General features: G+C 36.7%; 3 protein-coding genes across 5 annotated transcripts in view; all 3 read left to right on the top strand.

The window, feature by feature from the left end:
• Positions 1–2,321: 2,321 nt before the first annotated feature.
• On the top strand, positions 2,322–7,251 carry LOC128238116 (mucin-2-like). The gene is made up of 6 exons (XM_052953687.1): positions 2,322–3,344; positions 3,632–4,046; positions 4,174–4,316; positions 4,874–5,452; positions 5,578–6,390; positions 6,550–7,251. The coding sequence occupies exons 1-6, from the start codon at positions 2,322–2,324 to the stop codon at positions 7,249–7,251; spliced, it is 3,675 nt and encodes a 1,224-aa protein (XP_052809647.1).
• A 1,143-nt stretch (positions 7,252–8,394) lies between these two features.
• On the top strand, positions 8,395–20,334 carry LOC128239016 (phosphatidylinositol phosphatase PTPRQ-like). 3 transcript variants are annotated; one of them, XM_052955427.1, is made up of 17 exons: positions 8,395–8,700; positions 9,040–9,324; positions 10,056–10,289; positions 10,819–10,905; positions 11,230–11,399; positions 11,885–12,065; positions 12,352–12,513; positions 13,707–13,838; positions 14,195–14,460; positions 14,787–14,856; positions 15,101–15,256; positions 15,449–15,553; positions 15,653–15,749; positions 16,154–16,348; positions 18,980–19,069; positions 19,504–19,551; positions 19,887–20,334. In XM_052955427.1, the coding sequence occupies exons 1-17, from the start codon at positions 8,397–8,399 to the stop codon at positions 19,900–19,902; spliced, it is 2,598 nt and encodes an 865-aa protein (XP_052811387.1). In that variant the 5' UTR covers positions 8,395–8,396; the 3' UTR covers positions 19,903–20,334. The 3 variants fall into 3 exon arrangements, with proteins under 3 accessions (XP_052811387.1, XP_052811388.1, XP_052811389.1); XM_052955428.1 differs by lacking the exon at positions 19,504–19,551; XM_052955429.1 differs by lacking the exons at positions 15,653–15,749; positions 18,980–19,069; positions 19,504–19,551; positions 19,887–20,334 and having other exon boundaries at positions 16,154–16,280.
• A 4,622-nt stretch (positions 20,335–24,956) lies between these two features.
• LOC128238115 (phosphatidylinositol phosphatase PTPRQ-like) overlaps positions 24,957–25,054 on the top strand; it is a 29,325-nt gene continuing 29,227 nt past the window's right edge. Inside the window, exon 1 of the mRNA XM_052953686.1 lies at positions 24,957–24,962. The gene's annotated coding sequence lies outside the window, so the exon portion shown is untranslated. The remainder of the gene's footprint in view (positions 24,963–25,054) is intronic.

Below are 25,054 nucleotides of genomic sequence, written 5' to 3'. Positions count from 1 at the left end.
GAATTCTTTTGCATAAATACAAATACAAACGTAAGTATAGAGCAACTGAAGCATACTTGTATTTCTTCTGTTAGATTAACCGGAATAGATATGTGGCTGAAAATTTAACTTTAATTTGCTGCAATAAATTTCACTGTATGGACGCCGAAGAATACACGAGCATTTTTGTGGAATATCTACACTGGCAAAATATTGTCCAGCCAAAGCCCTCGAAATCAGATCAGAGCATTTAAGAAATGTTCAAATGATGACTTGTTTAACTATACCTAATTGCAAAATATTAACAAGTGCTTTGAAACTCATTACAAAACACCCGTTAGCCATTTTAAAGGGACTGTGTCTAACGAATTTATCTAATAGAATGTGTTACGCTTTGATATCATAGTTGTTAAAAAAAGTACCAAAATGTATAAAAAAAATTGTGTCGGAGACCGGGTTCGAAACCGCGTCGCCAAAATTGAAGGCCAGCGTCCTACTCACTGAGATACAAAGGCATACTCTAATTGGGTGACATAATTAAGCTATACACCTACCTCGGTAATATCACGTGATAACACCGACTAGCCAATCACGCATAAGGAATGAATTCTACCTGGTAGACATACCCAGTAATCTTTTTAAATGGAAAAATACGAAATAACTGCTAAACTTAATTAAATTGTAAACTATGTGGTACTTCAGTTAGTAAGTTTCAATGCATTGTACACATCGATGCCAAGTTTATGTCAGTTTTCGACAATTTTCTGGCGTTTTTGTTCGCTATTTTATCATACGTGAGACAGCCCCTTTGATATCGGATTGAATACTTAAGCCGATTACTGATTTTTTCAACAATATATGAGCAAATCCTCGTACCTTCCAAACTATTGACCTTTCGCGTTCCTACGGTTCCCAGTAGTGGTGCGTGTTGTCATGGGGACTCCGCTTCCATCTCTTTCAACACCAGAATCAGGTCCAAGTTAGTAAGGGTCGTGACTGGAAATGCATGGGAACACAGGCGGTCTCCAAAGTATACAATCTGGAATATCAAACATTACCCTTGTCATTTTATTACATTCTCTTAACAGCAGTATAGATCACCAATATTCCGGTAAATTTTCCTGGCCTATACCGACGCTGGAAGTCTTGAAATGGCGTTACCTTCTGTTAGTTTATTTTTTTTTAAATATTAAAATATATAGATAGTTTATAATTGTATCAATTTGTTTACGCCAACACTTACATTTGGGTTTTTTCTGCACCAGTTAATTTGAAAATGAGTACATAAAGTGTACAGTAGCTACCTAAACATTCAGTCCAAATATGTATGTAATGTGTAAAGAAGAGTAAAATAGTTTTCTTCAGTGCAAGTATTAATAGTAATTTGAATGTAAAGCAATTTTATTGTGGAAAGATGTAAATAATGATTTGTATAATTTCATAATCGTATCTTAGTTATGAAACGTTAGGCGGTGAAGACATATAAACTAAGCAAAGTAAACGAAATCGAATATACATGTTAAACAGCAAATCAACCTTACACCTTCATTAAAGAACTGTGAATGACTGGAACCTCCTGCCAACCAGATCAGAATCGGTTCCTACACTGGATATCTTCAAAGATCTCTCGATTGAGAAGCCTGCCACCTAAACAACAGTGAAACACAAATTTGTATATAAATTTAAACATTTTTGAGACATAAAGTTCGCTACCACAACGCAGTCTCGTTGGCCTTAGTTCTATTGAGAGCCCAGCTCAGCATATGAAAGAAGAAGAATAATAACAACGGGCTTGTGTTGAAGCCTAGGAACAATTTTCATAAACCAATTAACCAAAAAATGTTGTAATTAATGAACACGGCTGGAAGAAGAGGACTTTAACCACACTTAAATTTATTTCCGTGTTAAAGCCATCCCTTATGAAAAATGAATAACACTTGAGGTGCATATACTTGAGATGCTATAACGAACTTCAATTATTATCTGGTCATTGTGGCGTCTTATATCATACTGGAAACAAGAAAAGTTTAAAAAATTACTAAAAAACAACATGATAAAAAGATTTAGCGGTCACAAAATCGTGGATATTTCCAATAAATTCGTCAATCATCTTTGTTTCGGAAATATTTCGATATTAAGATTTCCAACCCTCTTTGAACACATGCAGTTTAGGAGGCTGCAACTTAACATATCACGGACTAAATTACATGATACAACCACACCAACTTATTCAGCAACATGACAACACCAGTGCCTACACATACACCCGCATTTACAACATCACCAGTAATACCGACAGTTAGAGCGCCTACACATACACCCACATCTACAACATCCCAATAATGCCGACAGAACCAGCGCCTTCACATACACCCGCATCTACAACATCACCAGAAATACCGACAGTTAGAGCGCTTACACATACACCCGCATCTACAACATCACCAGTAATGCCGGCAACACCAGTGCCTACACATACACCCGCATCTACAGCATCACCAGAAATACCGACAATTAGAGCGCTTACACATACAACCGCATCTACAACATCACCAGTAATACTGACAACACCAGTGCCTACACATACACCCGCATCTACAACATCACCAGTAATACCGACAACACCAGCGCTAACACATACACCCCTATCTACAACTTCACCTAAAATACTGACAACACCAGTGCCTTCACATACACCCGCATCTACAACATCACCAGTAATACTGACAAAACCAGCGCTAACACATATACCCGCATCTACAACATCACCAGTAATACTGACAACACCAGTGCCTACACATTTACCCGCATCTACAACATCACGAGAAATGCTAACAACAACAGCGCCTACACATACACTCGCATCTACAACATCACCAGTACTACTGACAACACAAGCGCCTTCACATACACCTGCATCTACAACATCCTCAGTAATACTGACAACACCAGCGCCTAAAAATACACCCGCATCTACAACATCACCAGTAAAACTGATAACACCAGCGCAAACAAATACACTCGCCTCTACAACATTACCTGTAATACTGACAACACCAGCGCCTACACATACACCCGCATCTACAACATTACCAGTAATACTGACAACACCAGTGCCTACACAAACACCCGCATCTACAACATCACCAGTAATACTGACAACACCAGTGCCTACACATACACCCGCATCTACAACATCACGAGTAATACTGACAACACCAGCGCCTCCACATACACAGGCATCTACATCATCACCAGTAATACCGACAACACCAGTGCCTACACATACACTCGCATCTACAACATCACCAGTAATACCGACAACACCAGCGCTTGCACATACACCCGCATCTTCAACATTACCAGTAATACTGACTATATAAGCGTCTACACATACACCAGCATCTACAACATCACCGGTAACACTGACAACACCAGTGCCTTCAAATACACCCGCATCTATAACATCACCAGTAATACCGACAGTTAGAGCGCTTATCCATACACCCGCATCTACAACATCACCAGTAATACTGACTATATAAGCGTCTACACATACACCAGCATCTACAACATCACCAGTTACACTGACAACACCAGTGCCTTCAAATACACCCGCATCTACAACATCACCAGTAATACCGACAGTTAGAGCGCTTATCCATACACCCGCATCTACAACATCACCAGTAATACTGACAACACCAGTACCTATACATACACCCGCATCTACAACATCACCAGTAATACTGACAACACCAGCGCCCACACATACACAGGCATCTACAACATCACCAGTAATACCGACACCACCAGTGCCTACACATACACCCGCATCTACAACATCACCAGTAATACCGACAACACCAGTGCCTACACATACACAGGCATCTACAACATTACCAGTAATACTGACTATATAAGCGCTTGCACATACACCCGCATCTACAACATTACCAGTAATACTGACTATATAAGCGTCTACACATACACCAGCATCTACAACCTCACCAGTAACACTGACAACACCAATGCCTTCAAATACACCCGCATCTACAACATCACCAGTAATACCGACAGTTAGAGCGCTTATCCATACACCCGCATCTACAACATCACCAGTAATACTGACAACACCAGTACCTATACATACACCCGCATCTACAACATCACCAGTAATACTGACAACACCAGCGCCCACACATACACAGGCATCTACAACATCACCAGTAATAACGACAACACCAGTGCCTACACATACACCCGCATCTACAACATCACCAGTAATACCGACAACACCAGTGCCTACACATACACCCGCATCTACAACATTACCAGTAATACTGACTATATAAGCGCCTACACATACACCCGCATCTACAACATCACCAGTAACATTGACAACACCAGTGCCTACAAATACACCCGCATCTACAATATCACCAGTTATACCGACAGTTAGATCGCTTATCCATACACCCGCATCTACAACATCACCAGTAATACCGAGAATACAAGCGCATACACGTTCACCCGCATCTACAGCATTACCAGTTATACTGACTACATAAGCGCCTACACATACACCCGGATCTATAACATCACCAGTAATACTGACAACCCACGCACATACACATACACCCGCATCTACAACATAACCAGTAATACTGACAACACCAGCGCCTACATATACACACGCATCTACAACATCACCAGTAATACCGACAACACCAGCGTTTACACATACACCCGCATCTACAACATTACCAGTAATACTGACTATATAAGCGCCTACACATACACCCGCATCTACAACATCACCAGTAACATTGACAACACCAGTGCCTACAAATACACCCGCATCTACAACATCACCAGTTATACCGACAGTTAGAGAGCTTATCCATACACCCGCATCTACAACATCACCAGTAATACCGAGAATACAAGCGCATACACGTTCACCCGCATCTACAACATTACCAGTAATACTGACTACATAAGCGCGTACACATACACCCGGATCTATAACATCACCAGTAATACTGACATCACACGGACCTACACATACACCCGCATCTACAACATCACCAGTAATACGGACAACACCAGCGCCTACACATACACCCGCATCTATAACATCACGAGTAATACTGACAACACCAGTGCCTACACATACATCCGCATCTACAAAATCACCAGTAATACTAACAACACAAGTGCCTACACATACACCCGCATCTACAACATCACGAGTAATACCGACAATACCAGCGCCTACACACACACACCCGCATCTAAAACGTCACCAGTAATACTGACAACACCAGCGACTACACATACACAGGCATCTACAACATCACCATTAATACCGACAACACCAGTGCCTACACATACACCCACATCTACAACATCACCAGTAATACCGACAACACCAGCGTTTACACATACACCCGCATCTACAACATCACCAGTAATACTGACTATATAAGCGCCTACACATACACCCGCATCTATAACATCACCAGTAACACTGACAACACCAGTGCCTACAAATACACCCGCATCTACAACATCACCAGTTATACCGACAGTTAGAGAGCTTATCCATACACCCGCATCTACAACATCACCAGTAATACCGAGAATACAATCGCATACACGTTCACCTGCATCTACAACATTACCAGTAATACTGACTACATAAGCGCCTACACATACACCCGGATCTATAACATCACCAGTAATACTGACATCACACGCACCGACACATACACCCGCATTTACAACATCAACAGTAATACTGACAACACCAGCGCCTACACATACACCCGCATCTATAACATCACGAGTAATACTGACAACACCAGTGCCTACACATACATCCGCATCTACAACATCACCAGTAATACTGACAACACCAGTGCCTACACATACACCCGCATCTACAACATCACGAGTAATGCCGACAATATCAGCGCCTACACACACACCCGCATCTACAACATCACAAGTAATACTGACAACACCAGCGCCTACACATACACCCGCATCTACAACATTACGAGTAATACTGACAACACCAGTGCCTACACATACACCCGCATCTACAACATCACGAGTTATACTGACAGCACCAGCGCCCACACATACACCTGCATCTACAACATCACCAGCAATAAAGACAACACCAGTGCCTACACATACACCCGCATCTACAACATCACCAGTAATACCGACAACACCAGCGCCTACACATACACCCGCATCTACAACATCATCAGTAATACTGACAACACCAGCGCCCACACATACACAGGCATCTACAACATCACCAGTAATACCGACAACACCAGTGCCTACACATACACCCGCATCTACAACATCACCAGTAATACCGACAACACCAGCGCTTAAACCTACACCCGCATCTACAACATTACCAGTAATACTGACTTTATAAGCGCCTACACATACACCCGCATCTACAACATCACCAGTAACATTGACAACACCAGCGCCTACAAATACACCCGCATCTACAACATCACCAGTTAAACCGACAGTTAGAGAGCTTATCCATATACCCGCATCTACAACATCACCAGTAATACCGAGAATACAAGCGCATACACGTTCACCCGCATCTACAACATTACCAGTAATACTGACTACATAAGCGCCTACACATACACCCGGATCTATAACATCACCAGTTATACTGACATCACACGCACCTACACATACACCCGCATCTACAACATCACCAGTAATACTGACAACACCAGCGCCTACACATACACCCGCATCTATAACATCACGAGTAATACTGACAACACCAGTGCCTACACATACACCCGCATCTACAACATCACCAGTAATACTGACAACACCAGTGCCTACACATACACCCGCATCTACAACATCAAGAGTAATACCGACAATACCAGCGCCTACACACACACCCGCATTTACAACATCACCAGTAATACTGACAACACCAGCGACTACACATACACAGGCATCTACAACATCACCAGTAATACCGACATCACCAGTGCCTACACATACACCCGCATCTACAACATCACCAGTAATACGGACAACACCAGTGCCTACACATACACCCGCATCTACAACATCACCAGTAATACTGACTATATAAGCGCCTACACATACACCTGCATCTACAACATCACCAGTAACATTGACAACACCAGTGCCTACATATACACCCGCATCTACAACATCACCATTTATACCGACAGTTAGAGCGCTTATCCATACACCCGCATCTACAACATCACCAGTAATACCGAGAATACAAGCTCATACACGTTCACCCGCATCTACAACATTACCAGTAATACTGACTACATAAGCGCCTACACATACACCCGGATCTATAACATCACCAGTAATACTGACAACACACGCACCTACACATACAACCGCATCTACAGCATCACCAGTAATACTGACTACAAAAGAGACTACACATACACCCGCATCTACAACATCACCAGTAATACTGTCTATACAAGCGCCTACACATACACCCGCATCTACAACATCACCAGTAATACTGACTAAAAACCAAATTTTGGAATCAAAATCAATCCAGGCCAACACATCGACATCACGAATAATCACGTCAGCATCATTCTACATAAAAAGTAATAGAGTAACTGCTGTGATCATGGTAAGAATTGTTGAAAATATTGTGTTACTGGACAGGGGGAGTGTAGCGAGGAAACATGCACGTGCAGCAGGATATCAAAAGTACAGCTTGTCTAAATGCTTACTATTCAATGATCATGGTTTATAACCTATGCATACTTCTGGATTGTTGCAGTCGTTTGTATCTGACGATTGGGATACTGTAAATGGTAACTGTTGGTTAGTAAGCTTATGGATACTTTTTTCTATACATTTCATGCTTGCATTTGTTTTTGAACTAGTTCAAAGGCAAGCATACACAATTAAGTTTACACTGCAATATTTTACATTTTAAAAGAGGAAATTGTAAAGCTTCACCTTTGTAAAGCTTTTCAGTGTAAAGGCGCTTAAAGTGAAGCCGCATCTTTTATAAATGCAAAATTTCATGCCTCACATTTCCAAGTTCCAAAATACAAATTGTTGATGTAAGGAAATAAATATTAGAGATCTTAATAGTCGTTTAATTTTCAAGTTGTGTTGTTAAAGTAAAAAAAAAAACGTTTACTACATATTCAGTGAAAAATGGACGGAAGGAGGAAGTACACACTAGGGTTTGACTTTCTGAACAATAGAAAAACTGGAACTGGTGCTTACAATTGCAGGAAGTTGCATTATGTTCCTTTTATTTGTCATACAACACGCATACGTCTAGTCATTAATCATTATTTTCAAGATACTACATGATGTTTGCATGTATGATGTTTTTAAATAGTGTTAGTTTAATTTTTACTACAGAGTTGAACCAAACTGGAATTCACATAGTCAGTACAGATGAAAGGTCATTGACGCTTTTCTGGGAGCTGAATTCAGACATACACGAATCTCCAGTAAACGTCACAGTTGTTGCAAATAATGTCGATGGTGGTGAGGAATACACTTGTATTCTAGGACAGGCTAGAAATGCAACCTGCGCTGATCTCGACCCTGGATGTAACTATACCGTCAAAGTGAATGTCCAAAGAGGAACTTTTGAGGGCTCTGTGCTTACCTCTGCCTCTTTAGGTATTATATCAAAGAGTTGTATGTTCATTGTTTTTGATATTATGTACAAACATAACTTAACATTTAGCAATTATAGTAGAATCCAACAGTTCATAGACGCTGATCATGCATAGTTTTGACACTCAATTAGAGCACAAATAAGCAGAGTCGCGAATGCTGATGGCTGGTTTTAAAGACTGGGAAATTTCAACTGTCTGTTGTAAAAGTAATTATTATTTGTGTTTCACTGATTAGCTATTGTACTTGCACCACTGAATTTGCACCCTGCATCACTAGTCTCCACATGATTAAATTTGTTTTTCAAGAACAGAATGCTTAATTTACTTCGTGTTTGTTTAGTTCCTGCTAGTCCTGGAAAATTAAACACTACTCTTTGTGGAGTTTTTGAGGCACCAGATGTCACTTTATGTTGGGACCCAAGTGAAGGGTGTGTGGATTATTACTATGTATACGTTACACAGTCAGGTGGTGAGGTAGTCTTTTCGACCCAAACATCTGACGGTGCGAATTTCACAAAAGTCACCAATTTGACAGCCGGGACAGAATACAATATAACAATCTTTGCACACAGTTTTAACCAATCTAGCGCTTCAACATTGGACACATTTATAACGCAACCAAGTGGTTTGTATATTTTTGAAATCGTTTTTTAATCGCAACTTCCATATTTACGATTAAATCAATGTGTTTTTATTTCAAACATATAACTCGGTTTTAATATCATATACAACTAATTCAACAAATAGCCCTTTCTTCCATCTCACGTTGTTCGTGATTGATCAACAAAGGTAACTAACACAAATAAAATGGTAAATCATTGTTATACATCTGAATCATACCATCGTTATTTATAAAGTAAATCAACACAGACAAACAGACAGACAAACGGGCGGGCGCGGACGGAAGGACAGACAAACGCAAGTTTTGTTTTCGACTAGTACATGGTTCCTAATAAATGACAACACTGTGTATCAACTACATGTAGAAAACATGAATATATTTATAGACTTTAGTGATAAGTAGGATAGCGTGTTTAAAGTATGCATAAATAGTAAATACTACGGATTCATTACTTAATTAAAATAGCATTTTTTAACAAATTCATATTTGATTACATGCATATATAGTACACAAAATCTATAAACACCAACTTGGACCAATATCACATCCAGACATTGGTAACATTGCGATAACTAATTTCCACTATAATGTTACTTATTTATTTCCGGCTATTTTATAAACCACATGTGTTGATTAAATCACAAATTCAAAGTGTTTCGATACAAAAGCAGATATTGGTTTAATTTTCAATTCAGTTCCATGAAAACCTTATTTATTGGTTTTGTGAATTTCAGAACCAAGCCAGCAACTAAACCTCTCAGTTAAAGTTCTCGGAAAAACGGAAGTAAAGTTAAATTGGGAATCTCCTAAACACCCAAATGGGGTGATTTCTGCCTACACGTTGTGCTTTGCTTACAAGCACTATTGGGACCAGTCATACTCCGAAACAAACTGCACTAACAAAACAGCGCCGGAAATGGACGTGAATGGAAACCACTTTAAAACAAACTTGTCACTTCCTTTTGCAGGTACTGTTTGCTTCGATAGAGGGTTATGTTTTATGTGTATGTGCTATGGTTCCAAGCACTTTATGGACTAGCTATACTCAAAAACAAACTGCACTTACAAATCAGTGTCGGAAGTTGACATGATTGGAAACTACTTTGAACTTAACTTGTCACTGCCTTTTGCAGGTAATGTCTGCATGGATGGAGTAATAAATATTTTTTGATATATATAATTGTCGTGCAGTTTCGTGCTTCATAAGCAAGCAATTATACTTTTTTACATATTTTCAAAACGGTTCTTTATTTAATTTTACACTTTGTTATCCGTTTCGTTTGGAAGCCTATCATCCTCTTCGGTTACCGTTGTTTGTAACCAAAATATATGTCCTCAGACGATATCACATATATATGTTTAAATATTATATTTATAAATGACATGGTTTCGTCTACTGGGTTTGTCCCTGTAGTTTTCGTTGTATTATGTTAAGAATACAACAGTAATTTAAACAATGTATTACAATTTCGTTAATTGCTGAATCACTTATTTCAGGTACATTTTATACCTTTTCTGTTGCTGCTCTTAACGAAATGTTCACAGGAAAATCTGTATTTGTTGACGCAAGAACTCACGAATCAAGTAAGTATCTGTTATATTTAGTACAAAAATATGTATAATTGATATCGCCATTGAATTAATGTATGCAATACAATTTGAGTTCTTTCTTTCAAATATACCTAACATGTAATTTAATGTGAAAACAAAACACAAATGTTTCGAAAACATTCGGCTATGGATATATTTTGGCCTACTCAGAGTTTTTAAAATTATTCAATAATAATAATAATAATAATAATAATAATAATAATAATAATAATAATAATAATAATAATAATAATAATAATACACATACTAATAATAATAATGATAATAATAATAATAAACGTATGTTTTATTCCACAGCACCCGGGCGTGTCACTGGACTGTACTCACAGGCAACCAACACAACCATTACCTTGATGTGGTCACGTCCAGCTGTCCCGAATGGAGATATCATAAAGTATGAGCTTCAATGGGAAAAAGGGGGAAAGAGGTGCTTGGTCGTTATCAAAGCAGATACACAATCGACCTGGGTAAGTATGGAAAGACTAATTGGATTTTCAAAATTGTAATAAACATGTTCCATATTAATATCTGAATCAATCAAACCGTCCGGGTAAAATGGCATTCTTCTATTGTATAATGAGTACGAGTGATGGGGACGATGTACCATGTAAAATGCAACTCGTCCATGTACCCGGTGGTTTCAGATGCATATTAAAGATTATAACGTGAGAAGGGGAGTTAATGGTATAATTAATGTTACAAGTTCTTGTTTAATGCGTTTACTTTCTTTACAAATGACTGACATATAACGAATACTAGCCTATAAGCAGTTTATATTCAGCGTATTTAAGTAAATGATCAATAAACTTGTGATACAAAGGAGTAAGTCCTTACAATATGTGTCAATTTTCAAATTAAAATATCCTTGATCGAAGTATGTCTTGGCATGAACGCTAAGTTTATTCCGCTAGCACATATAAGCATTTACGTTATGATAATTAACTCTTTACAGGTACCCCATGGTGAAAGCTGTGGTTCGGAACTGCCTGAGCCAATTGATCTAAACCAAGTGGACGTGAACTACACCATTACCGCGCTTGAACATTTTAAAGACTATGATCTGTGGTTGATGCCATTTACAGCTGCAGGAGGAGGAGATTTCAGTGAACTAAAACAACGAACACTTGAAACAAGTATATGCTTTCATCGTTCTCTGATTCATTTCTGTGTCAACAGTCTGTTGGTCATAATTAAGATCTTAAGTCTTGTTTACCATTGTAGAATACCTTGTACTGGAGATATCCGTTATCTATAACATAATATTAACAAATTCCATAGACCATTTCGCCCAATCGTAGCTTAACTGAATAAACTAAAATAATAAAAGTATGTACACCTAAATTAAACATTTAAGCACTGATCTATCATGAAAAAAACATACAAACAATAAAGAAACTATACGTATATTAATTACATCAGGCCTGGGCCCAGTGGGTAATTTGACAATACGCGATATTGGGTCAACCGCGATAAACGTGGCATGGACGATTCCTGAAATCAAACCAGGTCCAACCAACTACACAGCGGTCGCTAGGAGCACGATACCAGGACTGGAACACACTGCTCGGTGTGAAGTGGAAGGTCAGTGAGATCACAAAAAAATAAATATATATATGAAAAGTTGTAGTTTGTGATAACTTTCGTACCATGAAGGCCTTTTTGCGTATGTAGGCACACGCTGTTACATTATCACTCTTTTTGGTTTAAACAAATAGAGACTTTCCAAGATGATAATAATTAAAAAAAAAAAAAAAAAAAAAAAAAATTATTTGTATTTTGCCTGGTAATCGTTCATTGTGATATTTCCATTGTTACTGTATATAACCAGCGTTAACCGTGGTTAAAAATATTTCAGAGAAAGATGCCAGTGAGTTACAAAATATCCTCCACGTCTTCCAATATTGTCTTCTTAATAAAGTTGCATTTTCACTCAATTCATGTGATATGATTTTTTTATTTAACAAATCTCTTCAATTGTTTTATCCATACAAGGATGTTGAAAGAACTAATAATATCATAAGAATGGACAAGAAGTATAGACTGTAATAAAACAAATGAAAATGTCGCCTTGGTAAACACGCTTTACAATGTATAAGAAACGACAACTATCAACTACCTACAAGCATGTTGACTTGGAAATATTTGTATACACTAACTTTTTTGTTTATGGTGCATGTTCTTATCATTTCGCACTATGGCACTTGTTATGCTCTACATTGTTTATAATCGAATCATTGACTCGTGTTGTCATGTTATTATCACAAAGCTCAATATTTAAATGCTACTATATGGCCATACGTTGATGTAATCCTTAGTGATTGTAAAGTAAGGCCGCCCTTAAGAGCGCTTAGCTTATCTGTTCTTGAAATAGAATATGGGATGTTCAAAATCGTGCAGTGGTGCCTACCATTTTGATTCGTGAACAGTCTCAATCAAAAACAAAAAGGCTTCTTTCATAACTTAATTTCCTTATAACAAGATCAGGCTACGCACGCTATTTTCGTGTTTGTATAAATTGTGAAATATTTTATTGGAAGTATTGAGACAGTTAAACGAAATTATATTCATCAATATTGCGATTAACTATTTTTGGTTTTGAAATATACATATTTAGTATGAAATGTAGCCTGAGAAATAACATTCTTAAGCATCTTACGATGGAGTTTGTTTGTGTTGGAGAAATTGGGACTTGGTGTAAATTGTGAATTCCAAATTACCACAATTCTAGAATCCTGTATACATATAACACACCATGGGCGTAATACATTTTCCAGATTACACGAGCACTGGATGTGAGATAGAGAGCCTCCGCGAATTTTGGCAGTACCAGGTGAAGGTCATTGCAGAAACCAAGGGAGGGATCAGTGTAACAAAACTCTCTCAGCCTTTCTATACCGAAGAATCAAGTATGTATTTCAAAATCAACTTTGCCAAACATTGTTTTCGCAAAATGTTAACTGAAATGTTAATCTTTATATAAAGATCAAAGCTTAAATGAAAGTAGTTTGCATTATTTTCTGAAAAGAACCTTGAACAAGTTTAGTTCGAGCTGATTAAATATTTTGATACTCTTAGACTTATAACTTAAAGAGCCACAATTGAAATTTCAATGTGATATGTATATTTACGATGATATTAATATCGCAAAGCTTGTAACGTCTGTGGTATGTGGTATAACATTATACATGTATTTATCGGTACGATTCAAATTGTATGTAAACGAACCTGAATTGAAATGAAATGTAATTTTGTTTCGTTTTAGCCCCAGGGACACCGACGTCATTTCAAGTACAACTTTTAAAAGATCTGACAAACGTATGTGACGCCACAAAGGTCACAGTTACCTGGAGCGAACCCAACCTCCTGAACAGAAATGCCAATATCACACAGTATGTTGTACAGACGGAGCAACATAATCACGATGTGTTCACGTATACCGTTGATGACCCTAAACCATTTTCCAGACACAACAGTCAGTTTTCATTGGTGTATGGAGGTCTCAAGGCTAATCGGGTATACCAGTGGCAGGTCAGACTATATTTTATTCAATTTGTTGTATTCCTCACCTAGCGTCTAAACGTCTGTGAATATTTGTCAGTTATGTATTGACTAATGATTTTTATTTGCGAAATTTCGTTGTGGGCGTCTTTTTAAACGACTAGTGCACGCCAGCTTATCGTAAAGTCAAAATAGTTCATATTTAAAATTGAATTTTTAATCGCCTAAACTTGGTCTTAAATGGTCAGCGGATAATTTAGTTTCAACGGTATATAAATGTTTATAAGTTAATTTCACACATAAAATGAAAGGCGTATCATATATACTTAGTAACAATTATTCAGTTATGATTCCAGCTATATGCAGTTGGAAGAAATGGGGTCAAGGGAAAGCCTGCTTACCAAGCATTTTGGACGGAGGAATGCGGTAAGTACAAGAGCAGCTGGACTGAAGCTCCGGTCATGTTTTTAAAGATGATGATTATTTTTGCATTCATTATTTTGCCTCTTTAACTCCATTTACTTACTTTTGGTGAATTATAGAAAAAAAAACTTCAATCGTAATTTCACATTTGATATTCATTCATGCTACTATTTCGTACACACATTGTTTTGAATCTATTAATAACCTAAACGTTTACGTATTTCAATTTTACTTTTTCACGGAAAAGCTCCCCCAAGAATGGACTCTCACATTGAGATATTAGAGATTACCTCGTCATCGGCCATTGTTGACCTTGATCCTAATTTCTTCACAAACAAAATACAAGGGGAGATAGTGAAGTATGGAATGGTAGGAGGAAATGGACGAGATGTGGTAAAAAAAGGTATGTTTAAGGGTTTTTGAAACGATTTTTAAAGATGACGCCACTGACACAGTAAAGTTGATAGTATTTGATTAGAGAGATTAAAAAGACGATATAATATTTTATTTAAACAGCATTAAGAAAAAAATCAACGTTATGATCTGTGTCGCTTTCAGTAATTGTTTTAATGCAGAATATTTCATTTATTTTCAGTATATGGAAACGATGTTATGAATGTAGGAAGCTGGAGCAATTTTACATCAAATAACAACCAGGGTGCTTATAGATTCACCTTCAACTTGGCACCGATTGTGAATGGTATACACTTTGTCTCTTTCCTTTGAAAAGTTTGAAATATTCTAAATAATTTGAACTCGCTATTAGATGTTTCAATGATTGTCCATTTTTTCATAATAGGTAAACTTCGGCTAGAGGTTGGACAAAATAAAAACTGCAGAAAACACGATCTTGAAAATTTTTGCAATGGGCCGCTTCCTAGTGGATTAGAACTATGGTAAACGGAACTAAACGCAATTTTGACATGGTTACGTTTAGTTTAGTGTATGCGTCTTTCTTTTAGCGAGAGAAAGTTTTCTCCACAAAAGCTATTTATACAGATAATAGAATCACGCTTACGTCAGATTTCTGGGAAGTGACCAGCACTGGTGACAATACTGAGATGACATGTCTTTCACAATACGTCATTTGGCCGGTCATGACTGTAATGATGTAACCCCAACGTATATAGGTTTGGGGTAAAAATAAACGCAGTTTTGTTTCAGAGATCTTAATCCACGTCTCATACCATCTATCGAGCATGTATATATTTTATCTCTATGGTGACTGTATAAATAATTATTGATACAATTCTTATACGATTCGTGTTCACAGTTATGTCAATTGAATTACCATTGACAGGGTAAAGGCCTATGCCTGCACAAGGGTTGCATGCACTGTGTCCGAGCACTATGGACCTTTCACAATCCAACAACCACACCAAGATTCGAATGCCAGTGGTGTGGATGGGGGCTTGATTGCATTGCCCATTCTTATTGCCATCCTTATCCTCATCAGTATGTTTCTGGTTCTTTGGTGGCGAGGAGCAATTGACCCGTAAGTGTGATTGAATGTTTTAAAATTATATATGGTAGACGCAATGTGTACAATTTTGAATAAAGTGTTTGTTTTGTTAAGTTTTGTTTTAAACTAGAATGCTTCATTTAAATGCCTTTGTTTCTACAAAAGCCACATAATATACGTGTAACACTTACGCATTATAATTGTTTATAACTTTTATTAAAGTTATAGTATATAGTAGTTGTATATTTATGTTTCATATAGTTTCATATTTTTCATCATCTCAAGTTTATTTCGTCTCTTTTCCCACGTTTGAAAGTGTGTTTTTTTTCTATGGACACTCCTTTTTTATTTTTTGGTTTACAAGAATTTTTGGAAAAAATGTCCACCAGGCGGTCGAAAAAAAAAAAGAAAAAAAAAAGGAAAAAAGTCACAAAACATACTCTTAAAGGGTAAAAATCAGACAACAACATAAAAACATTGAAAATTTATATCATTTACATGACATTTTAAATTTTTAAACTGCTATTAATGCATGTTTTAATACACTCAAAGTTTCAAAGTTCTAATTAAACACAGTTTAAATCTTACATACTGTGCATATAAAACATCAATGAAATTGACTATAAAACATGTTTACATGTATAAACTACACTTTTTATCAAAGATACATTGAATATCACTCAGCAAGACATTTGTTAAGCTTCAAGGGTATGCTAAAGCAAAAGTGAATGCAGAACACTAAACTGAACAAGAACAATATTAAATTGAAAAAAGAGGCAATTTTACGCATTAAAATACAAAAAATTGCAATGTATTAAAACAATACATAATATTTTCTAAACATTGTTTCAGTTATTTCAATATTGGAAAATGCCAATAAAGTGAAATAATTACCAATTTTGTAAATAAGGAAGTAACATTTTATGAAGACATTTGAGCTTTAACATTATGAAAGCAATTCCTGAAAAACTAAAAACCAGACTAGACCTAGATTTGAGTTTTAATAACCTTTACCATCGATGGTGGCTCCTAGTTGTGTGTAACCCGATCCATGCTAAGTTCGGGTATTTTCGGACCGGGATATTTACCATGGGATGTTCACCAAATCCATTTCAAATTCAAATCTTGCAGCAAATTACCACATCAGTACATAAAAATCACATAACAAAATAATAAATCTAGCATGTGACTTAACTTTATGTACCAATGGTAGTAACAGAGAAATCCATAATTATGCAACGGATATTTTCATCTTCTCCCAACTCCGCCATTTTGTTTATACACGAGTTCACAGGGCATCTATACTTCATGCTTGTTTATTTTTCATTTTAAAGAGTATTCCTTGGTTACAACAACAAATCTCATTTATAGTGAAATATCAAGTTCATTACAAATTGAAATGGACTTATTCAAAATAGTTTTCCGTGTTGTTTTATCTAAATGTTTTGCACACAACTCCTGACATTAGTATTAAAATGTCATTGAGACATGTGTTCAACTCTTTCATTGTTTTTACTCTACTATTAACCCAAACATGAATAAACATGTAATCAAGAATAAACACAAGCTTTACATTGACTCAATAACAAGTATTTCCAAACCATTTTGTGATTTCAAATCCATAAACACCATCGACCGAACTTGTGAAACTAGGTCACCGGTGTCAACTTAGAAATTTTACTTTCGATTTCACCACTCACACTTAGTGCACTGTTATTTGATATTTAACCATAAAATGTTATAAAATGTTTTTCTCACACATAATTTGCAGATATTTGTGTCTACTAATTTGATGGCAGCCGCTGACAATTTTATTTTTTATCCATAAACAACAATATTTTCATGACCTAAATTGGCGGGGAATAACAACAATCACGTGACAGTTATTGTTTGTGTCGGCTGTTAAATTTGCCAATGTTTATTGCTATTGTTATTTTAACAACTCCTGCATATTTTAATTAATTATTTCATACAAAGAATGACTGCTATCGTCAATTCCGCCATTGCCATCGGGGCTGCCATAACAGTTGACTGGCTCACATGCTATCACTATAAATTGGCAAATACGGCCACGGAACAACAAACCAGTCGAGATCTACTGCATTTGTACTCTTATCTGTGCGTTTTTCTTTCGTTTCGCACCAAAATCAATACGGTCGGGAAAATAATTTTGAAAAAATAGTGAAATTCATTTTTTATTTTTTTTGTACTTTTCGGAAAATTAGACCCGCCGGTTTTGTAAACCAATTTATATAAAAGTAGTGGCCTAAACATTAAAAAAAACATGTCGAAACAAAATCAAGAGGCGGAGCTCAACAGTGCTATTACTATTGTGCTGATAAATGACAATGCTATTCACTTATACTACACACTATTTATTGAATTTATTGAGCTTTGTCGTTGATAACATAGTACAAATCAGTTCCGTCACCCAGTACCCTCGTAATTGAAATTATACACTCGTGCTGAAGCGCACGTGCTTTATTTCAATAACTCGGGGTTTGGGTGCTGTAACTAATAGTTATTGTTTTCTTTCTATTACTTAGACCTTAGAATTTGATGTATAAAGATTAACAAATGCTGTATCATAAATATAACCGACGAAAATGTGTATACTTATAACAAGTGCGTGACCAAAATTGATAATTTTGTAAATGCTTCCAGGCTTCAGTGGAAGTGGAAGAAACAAGTGCTTGGAGTAGGCGAGGAAGAACAGGAACAAGACACATATCAAGAGATTGCAGAGCCCGACAGGTCGTTTGTCTGCTGTTGCACATTTTTGTATCTTGTGTATTGAAAAGCCTTTAACCCGTGAATATGAATTATATGTTATTGAACAAAACTTGCTTATACCGGAAATGAATAAAATCGTGTTGCTATTGTTTTAAGGTCACTCCGAGTGAAACACACACTTTGATTTCGTTAAGCTTATATGTAAAATATGTCATTTATTGTCTTGTTGATGTATGCATATATATACGAGTAAGTTGTTTTAAACTTAATTGTTTAGTATTGTTATACTAAAGTATGGTGTATTCAAATGATTACACTAGACATAATCAACATTATTATTATTATTATTATTATTATTATTATTATTATTATTATTATTATTATTATTATGACTATTATTATTATTGACTTACGTGTACTAGTTTCATGATGTGAAAATGACAGCTTTTTTGCAGGCGCGTAACTAAGGCCTATTTGGGATTACGAAGATCGATGCCTTGTGGGTAGGTGTGGGATATTTTAACCCTTTCACCCCCTACCCTCCTTCGGTTTTTATTTCGAAATTGGGGCTTTTGTTATTGCAACTTCTTCGTCCTGTCAAACTTTCATTACGCAACTGCGTATTTGCGTACAGTCAGCTACGCGCTTGTATAATATATATACATAATTACCTGCGTTTGTTATTTTAACATTATAATATACTTAGAGGTTATAATATGGCCAAGTGGTGCCATTGAGTGATATATCCTCGGGCCATTATCAGCCTGTATTGGGTCTTATCACGCAATGATGCAGCATGACAATATATTAATGTTAAATTATTTCAATGTATTTTCAGACCGATATCCTGTTGAGTATGCGAACATGAATTAGCAAAGAACTGGTCTTTGGGCGCCAATGGGCGGAATTCGGAGTTCAACAAACAATACAATGATTCAGTACATACGTTGGCACGTGGAGAAAAATTACTATTAGAGAGGTGCAAAGTTGAAAATTTGATGAAGGAACACTTATTTAATCGCTTGTCAGTCAATAGTCATTTTTTTATTCGACCAGCGCGCTATTACATTGACGTCTGGCCGAGGGCACGAGAATGCTTGGTTCTTCCAAGACCAACGGGAAATAGTTCTGACAACTGACCGACAAATCTTATCTAGGTGTTTAATTATATGACTTTTATCAATGTGAAATATTTTTACAACAATTAATATAAAAAATATAACACCAACGTGCGGTAAACACGACACAATACACCGGGCGCAGGACATAAGTCTTGTAATTTCATGGAGTGAGTAAGAAATTATATTATCACTGTGAGTTTTATTTTGTATAATTAATAAAATCTCATAAACAATAAATGTTGTAATCATATGTGTTATCTTTTGTATGAATACAAATAGAAACGTAAGATTAGAACATTGGAAGCAAACGTTAACTGTGATTTTTTGGTGCAATATACTGCCTTCTTAAGGCTGTTTCCACTTGTGAAAATATGTCAATTTTTCCCCAAAAATTATAATTTTTCCAAATTTGATCAATGCAGATAACGTTAATGAATGAAAAAGCAATGAATTTCTTGAAAAATAAACAAAATCTTGACATTAAAACTAAAAATTTAAATCAAAATTGTTGAAATGATAAAACATTGCATAGCTTGAGCCAAAACGTCCGGTTTATATATCAATGGTGCGAGTCGTCAATCAACTACACAAAGACATTTTACTATTGCCATTTATGAATTTGGTGTAACTTTGGTGTAGAAGTAGAGCTGAAAATGATCGATTAAACAATACGATTTACAAAACTTTCGTAAGTTTAGTGCAAACATTTTCTAGGGCAACAATCTAGCACAGGCGGTTGTTTGTGTAATCAAAACCAAAGCGTCTCAATTTGGTGAACAATTCATGGCAAGTTGTTTTAATCATTCAAGGGATTCAAAGGATAGCGCAGACACGAAAAGTAGTATACAACATTTGACGTGCGACCTTGACCTTGAACCAAAGTGGGTGTAACATTCGCTCTGCACATTGAATTAGTATGATGAATATGTGTGGCAAGTTATTTCAAAACCCTTCAAGCTGTTGAAGAGATATTGAGCGGACTCTAAATGTAGTCATATGACCGTTGACCTCTACGAGTAACGTTGACCTGGACCCGAGCTGGTTGTAACGTAGGGATAACCCTGACCTCATACTGCCAACGTAACAATACATTTATTCAGTTCTACATACATAGCCCTACGCACTTCCTCAAACCTTTCATGGTCGTTACCGACCTTAACGGATGGCGCACAGTTACTTAAAGGTATCACAGGTGCCGTCTTAATTCATGCCAAGCGTTGTGAAGCAGAGGCTGTAAGACGTTGCAATAATGATTATAGCGCGGTCGCAAAGAGACACATGGAACCTTGCTTACATCAGTTTTGATTATTGCACATCAGTCACTTACTTATGAGTCTATTAAAGGATACGAATAGCTGCTACATGTTGTCTAGAAATTCCCGGCCAATGTCCGTCCCAGCCAGTCCGTCTCCACCATTACGGCGTGAACTGCACTGACGGTAACATGCATTTGAGTCTAACCAAAGATGTGCTGTTTCTGGTAATTTTTCTCATTGTTTGATAACTACAAGTATTGTTTCCTGCACCTCTATGACACCGTCCTCGGAGTGGCAAGCCATCACCTCAGTGTCTCCCATCATGGCAATCAACTGTGTAGCTTCGTAACCGATATTTGGAAACAATCACGTGTATAATTGAATAATTCGTTTCAAGTGAACAAACACTTTCAAGCCGACATCCCTGTGATTGCCGAAATATTGCTTACTTAAATTTCGTTGCTTCTCTTATGTACGTAATGCTTACAAATATGTACAAAAAGTGCAGAAAACATTTGGTCTTATTACTAGTATAATGGTACCATTAGTTATTGTTATGTTGATGAGTGTCTGTTTTGATATGATGTTTGGTCATGGTAGACTGTAGCCATTAACAATCTCAGCTAGTTATTGTTATGTTGATGAGTGTCTGTTTCGATATGATGTTCGGTCCTAATAAACTGGTACCATTAACTATTTCAGCTAGTAATCGTTATGTTGATGAGTGTCTGTTTCGATATGATGCTCGGTCCTTATAGGCTGGTACCATTAACAATCGCAACTAGTAATTGTTATGTTGTTCAGTGTCTGTTTCGATATGATGTTCGGTCCTAAAATGCTGTTACCATTAAAAATCGTAACTAGTAATTGTAATGTTGATAAGTGTCTGCTTTGATATGATGTTTGTTCGTGGTAGGCTGGTACAATAATCTCAACTAGGAATTGTTGTGGCGGCTAGATTTGGCCCTGAATTTTCTAATTGTTTATTGCACATTCATGTTGATCCAACACTGTTCAGGGGCATACCTAAGCATATTCCATCACGCTCTGGCGTACAAATCAATATTGGTTCCCCTCAATTGGCAAGTGCCAACAGTCGAAATCATGAAAAAATGGAAGGCTAAAAGTATGTATATACATGCACTTTTTACTGTTTTAGTGTGTTGTTATTGCGCTGAGTTTTGACTTTCAGAATGCTTTGAAATGGTTCTTTAAATCATTTATAGCTATATTTTTTTAACGCTTCATACGGGACGTCCAATCGCGCCTACCCCAATCTCATGTTACCCAATTTTGAGACCAAACTAATAACAAAATATAGGCAAACCCCTCGCATGAATGACAGCGACCGCTATCAGACAGCAAGCTATCACTACCAGTGCTTAGAATTACGGTGTACCGCAAGGGTCTGTCCTGGGGCCAAAAAAACCCTACACTATGCGCACACAACCTGTTGGAGCTACCTTCAGAAACCACAATCATTTCTATGAGGACGATTCCCGGTTTTCAGAATATATTAAAGTTCATTATGGCAATCTACATAAAATGGAGCGAGCGCAGCGATGCTGCAGGCCGAAAAAGCTAGCACCATTTACTGTAGAACGCCCAAATGAACTCTAACTTAGTTGGTGTTCGCACTTACATACAAACGACTCATAATTATTGACAAATCACAATCATTGCAAATGTAAACCATTATTTTTACACATTCATATTTACTGGATTAAAGTGTATATGTTCTTTTTTAAAACATTTCATTTTTGAATTCCATTCCAAAAATATACATAGTACAGCATTATTTTAACAGCGATGTTTTCAAAGTGTGTGCGCACTAAACAGAGTGGCTTGGTCACGTGAATGTGAAACTGAAAGGAGAAGTGTTAGTCGGAGATAGAAGTTAATGAACTGGATGACACGGATAACGGGGCTACTTCAGTTCAGTTCATTTTTATACCCTTTTTATCATTATTGTTGGTTCCTGAAATTAATGGTTAATTGTGTGGTTTATCTTACAATTTAACAGCTAGTATTTTCATATATTGTGTTGTAGTATACTTATTTAGTCGACGAAAGCGGTATAAATTTGAGACTGAGTTCAGTAAAATTAAATCAGTACCTTATGAAAAGTTTAATTACGCTTTTGTCTTAGGTTATCGTACATAAATGGATGCAAACATGTTTTGATTTACTGTTTCAATTTCCATGAAAACGGAAACATACTAATCCAAATGTTGTACATTGAATGTCAATTTCCTGACCTAAAGCTAATATATCAAGTGCCTGTAACAATTCAATCACATCATTTCTTTATAGTTGCCTGTAAGAGAGGCGATCAGGCGCGTAATGAAATTTTGACAGGTCGAAGTTTTTGTTATACAAAAAAAAAAACGAATTTGAAATAAAAACTTAAAGAGGTGGGGGGGGCGTCGATCTGCGTAATCCCAAATTGGCCCTAGCTACGCGCCTGGCGATGCTCATTGCAAACATAATCCACGATATTTGATGGAAGTAGTTTAATATGCAAGAAATACACATGCAAATTGCCTTAATGTTTATTTTAATATATGGATATAAATGTACTGAGACTAAAAGCAAACATTATGAAATGTTGTATTTGCTGAAGAATTCAGTTTAGCATTGCATATTTATTTATTCAGGTATCTATATTTTAAGCTCTGCTGGCCATAGGCCAGATAGCATATGCAATGGCGCGTTGCCCCTCGACCGGACGTCCTTCCGTCAAAAACTTCATGTGAACAAGATCAATCATCAGTTCTGATCGCATCTCAATCAAACTTATACAGCAGTTAGTTATCCATGAGAGCTCGGTTTCTTTCTAGTAAAATCCACCCATGTGTGCCTGGATTATGGGCCTCCAAATTGTCATGATTCCTATGCAGCTTGTGAATTCGATAGAGTCTCTTTTTCGTATTCGATCTTCATAAAACTTAGACAGTAAGTTAGATTTTGCTGACAAATCGGTTCCCAAATCGGCTTATGGATGAGTGGATTATTGCCCTTGATATAGTCGAAATTGCAATAATTGAGCTTACTAATATATTACAGCCTCCATTTAACATCCGATATTTACTTAACTTGTAAAGTAGTAAGGTATTGATTTAATTAAGGTTCCTTTGGAAAACCACCAGATCCATACATGCATGATTGGATTATGGCCCTGAAAATTGTAAAAAAAAAAGCTAGAATACGGCGTGTGAACACAATATATATGTAGCCTGCATCCTTTGCCGATCTCTACCAATATTTTTGTAAATTGATTAAGCCTAGGTTCATTTCGAATACCATCCACATCCGCCCGTTCATAAATGTATGATGGCTCTTGAACTTGCAAAAATTGCTGTAATTGAACTTGTGGACACAATACAGCCTTCATTCATTAATCGATGTTTACTAAACGTTTACAGTACCTATATATTTACCTATATCACAGATTCTTCCAGATCTGCCCATGCATGACTTACCCATACGTACATGCTTTGGATAGAAAATGACCAGAAAAAATCTCTTATAATTAATGTAAGTATGCTTTTGCAAATATAAATTGATTTTTTACTGTAAATTTCATAAAAACGTGAACGTACTTAAGAAGAATATGTGGCATAGTGCTA

This window comes from Mya arenaria, chromosome 6 (genome assembly GCF_026914265.1).
Source record: "Mya arenaria isolate MELC-2E11 chromosome 6, ASM2691426v1".
In the NCBI taxonomy this organism is placed as follows: Eukaryota; Metazoa; Mollusca; class Bivalvia; order Myida; family Myidae; genus Mya; species Mya arenaria.
This window is presented reverse-complemented; position numbering and strand designations above follow the sequence as displayed.